Raw genomic sequence first — 3,252 nt, 5'->3', positions numbered from 1 at the left:
CACATAAGAGGCTATCGCGTAGTAGGGCGATCAACCCTATCTTCGTCATCCTCATCCCTGGCCTCTGATACAATGCCGATTCCAAGGAAACTAGCATCACACCTATGCAACTGCCCAACCTCACAGAGCATCTTACTCCTCTATAGCGTCCTCGCTCGATTGTGCCAACCTGTCCCGCCTTGGACCGTCCACGTCCCTATAATCTGGACCAACTGCTGGGTCTGACGGCCACTCTCTCAGTAGCTGGTTCGAGTCAACCGTGATAACCGAGCCTATGCCAATACAACTACAATACAGGGTGGCGACGGCGGCCTACATTCGTGACGATGTGTTTCTGCGCAGAAATACCGCGACTCGCACTCCTGGCATATGGTGAATTTGGGCCCACATACATCACATCTAAGCAGTTGAGTAGATCCTAAACAAGCTCCCATGGCCCCACCTGTATCGGGTAGAGCCTATAATAGGAGTCATCTCGCAGCGGGCGCATCGTACGCCAACCTGAGGGCATATCACCACCACCAGCCTTCGGTTCAGTCCCACGTGCAGAGGACAGCCTCGTAGTAGTGCTAAGTGGACCTTTCGAGCGTGTTGCCGCCTCTTGGACTCCTCCCTGATCTCGTAGTGATGCTGCTGCTGCTCCAGAAGACGAACCATGAGGTCGTCTCCAACCTGAAGGCATAACCCTTCTTCCCAGCTAAGGACCCAGCCCCGACCATGCGGTAATAGTCAACATCTGTCTGAGGCAGTTCAAAGCGACACAATGGACAGCAAGCATTGTTCGTCAACCACAGCTTCACACAGTCCAGATGGAACTCATGGCCGCAACTGAGGACAGCTGAAATCCATCACTCGCTGTGCAGAAGCCCCACGGCAGGTCAGTGAAGGGATCTGGGTCATCATCCTCATCAGCGCATATTGCACAGTAGCGACCGCCCTCCATAGCCAGATCTTCCCGAAGGACTTCATAGTCCGCTGGTGAGATATGGACCTAAACTACCGTACCGTACGGACCATACTTCCCCACTACCCGTTCCCTCTCTAGTGATTCCAACATGGCCGAGCACACTGCCTTGCCGCCCCCTTTGACGCTCCCTGACCTCCTACCAGCATGGACCTGCACTGACACCTTTAGACGAACATGTCCCTCTTACCGCACCGAGGGGATATCATCTCCATCCGAGCCTGGCTCCTCCTCAATGATGTTCGGGGCCATCACAAATCGACCACCTGCATTACTCCAAGACCATAAACGTTAAGACCCTCGCTACAACTACTACTACCACCACTCGCCCCTCGACGTCCATTCCGATGCCCTGGCTGGGCTGTCTGACAACGTGAACCTAGCACGAGACCAGCTATCCCCCCTCGAGTAGATATGATACTACTCGGTGCAGGCATAACTGTGACACTCTCGACCATGAGGGGCCTACTGCCTTGCGGTGAGCCCATGAAGTCCTCAAGGTCATCGTCTTCTTCTTCCTCTTCCTCGTCATCATCATCAACGTAGTCATAGTCCATCGTAGGAGGTATGTCAGTGACCGTAGTCTTGTCCATTCCTCCACAGTATCGGCATACCGCACTGGTTCCTGACATGACCACTAGGCTGTGCACCAACTCACTACGACAGATCACCTCGATGTCCACATGAATGACAGAAATAGGAAAGCATTGGTGGACGAGTCGCCATGCTGGTAACACAACAAGTATACCCACTACTCTTGAGTGGCCCTATTCCTAAGCTACTATCATTCGCTGCTCATAAGGCAGCCACGGAAACAGACGGGATCGTTTTACCATAACGGTGACTCCTGATCGCAGTGTCACCACCATCACCAATTATTCTCGATTCGCGTCCATATCGTGCAGATTCCCAAGATGATCTATTTTATTCAAGGGCGCGCGCTTTTTAACATGCGCTGAATCATTTAACCACCATTGACAACCAAGAACCGAGTGATCGTCATGAAACTGCTGTACATGATGACAGATCATCTACTACGTCGGCAGCAGCAGCAATAATGAAAATAACAGTGAAAATACGGAAACGATGAAAAAGTCTCTGAAACTGTTGGAAAATGTTAGGAGGCGACTTCATCTCCGACCACCACGAAAGCCGCCTCGGAAACTCCCATTGCCACTACCCCTGACCGAGGCAATGCTAATAGCTGCCATGTCATAGAGGGACTGCGGGGGGGTCTAAAACAACATCGATGATGGACAGTACTGGTGATGATCCCTTCGACCTGTTTCACGTCTTCCATGCACTTCACGATATCCTTGGCCATTCTAACCCTATCAGGGGTGTGCGTGTCGTTCGTTATGAAGGTTAGGGAGTTACCCACAGCACCGGCCCTTCCTGTACGACCGATTCGATGGACATAGTCTTCAACGGTCCTGAAGGGTCCAAGCAGTACGCCATGACCAACACCACGAGAGGTCACTTAGGCATGTCGTAGTTGACCACCCATTCAACGTTCTTAATGTCCAACCCACGCTGGGCAACATCAGTCGCGACCAATACGTTACAGCGGCCTACAGCAGTGACAACATCAACGACAGGCCGCAAGAGGCCGTTTACCAGTTTTGAAGTCGTTGAGTATTCTATCCCTTTCACGTTGCTCCTTATCCCCATGGATTGACGCCGCGTTGAAATTGTTGTACCTAGCAACAGAGCCGTCCGCCCCATACCCCAGTGTTAAAAATATGCATATGAATGCCAACTACGGTGTTGACAATTCTGAGAATTTTTTGAGGAAAATTTTTGTTGATTTCCTACCCAAAATCATGTATAAACAAACTTCTATAATCAGTGTGACATTTCCCAAGCTCGACTGAGGAAAGGGCGCATATATTCCAACACTGCTATGCCCTTCACCTCATTTCTCTGGTCAATGCATCCGCACCCTTCTTGGTCTCAGTGAAGACTATGATACGACTACCCTTAGGGTATCTACCAGTGTAATACACCAACCTCCATCACAACAGCCACAGTACGTCTCCTTGAGCCAGTCGAAGAACATCTGCCTCTTGTCCATTTCTGACACCACCTCGACTCGCTGTTTCACATCAGGGTTAGCCTGATCACCATACGGCCATCGAAACCATTCACATCCATACACCTGTTTACCTGCAGCTGAGTGTTGCCAACAGTAAGTCGAATCGGCTCCTCGCGGAAAATCTCTCGCCATAGACTGGACCTGACGACGCTGCTGCTTAGAGCTAGCCAGATGGGCAGGCGACTACCTCCTT

At 51.1% G+C, this 3,252-nt stretch overlaps 2 protein-coding genes across 2 annotated transcripts in view; both read right to left on the bottom strand.

Moving 5' to 3' along the window:
• Positions 1 to 399: 399 nt before the first annotated feature.
• On the bottom strand, positions 400 to 1,690 carry Pmar_PMAR007872 (RING finger protein, putative; the record flags this gene model as incomplete). Its single annotated transcript, XM_002787134.1, has 9 exons — positions 400 to 501; positions 544 to 672; positions 717 to 828; positions 873 to 991; positions 1,031 to 1,103; positions 1,155 to 1,230; positions 1,284 to 1,343; positions 1,389 to 1,589; positions 1,636 to 1,690. 9 exons carry the CDS (start codon positions 1,688 to 1,690, stop codon positions 400 to 402), a joined length of 927 nt encoding a protein of 308 aa, XP_002787180.1.
• A 404-nt stretch (positions 1,691 to 2,094) lies between these two features.
• The window catches only part of Pmar_PMAR007871 (DEAD box ATP-dependent RNA helicase, putative), a gene marked incomplete at its 3' end in the record, with an annotated part of 2,355 nt that continues 1,197 nt past the window's right edge, over positions 2,095 to 3,252 (bottom strand). Inside the window, exons 8-15 of the mRNA XM_002787133.1 lie at positions 3,247 to 3,252; positions 3,131 to 3,200; positions 2,998 to 3,080; positions 2,879 to 2,953; positions 2,582 to 2,664; positions 2,445 to 2,535; positions 2,247 to 2,397; positions 2,095 to 2,199 (exon numbers count right to left, since the gene is read on the bottom strand). Coding sequence (XP_002787179.1) covers positions 2,095 to 2,199; positions 2,247 to 2,397; positions 2,445 to 2,535; positions 2,582 to 2,664; positions 2,879 to 2,953; positions 2,998 to 3,080; positions 3,131 to 3,200; positions 3,247 to 3,252 — 664 coding nt within the window. The remainder of the gene's footprint in view (positions 2,200 to 2,246; positions 2,398 to 2,444; positions 2,536 to 2,581; positions 2,665 to 2,878; positions 2,954 to 2,997; positions 3,081 to 3,130; positions 3,201 to 3,246) is intronic.

The sequence above is a fragment of the Perkinsus marinus genome (genome assembly GCF_000006405.1).
Source record: "Perkinsus marinus ATCC 50983 genomic scaffold scf_1104296930258, whole genome shotgun sequence".
Taxonomy (NCBI): Eukaryota; Perkinsozoa; order Perkinsida; family Perkinsidae; genus Perkinsus; species Perkinsus marinus.
Note: the sequence above shows the minus strand (reverse complement) of the source record. Positions and strands in the feature narration are given on the sequence as shown.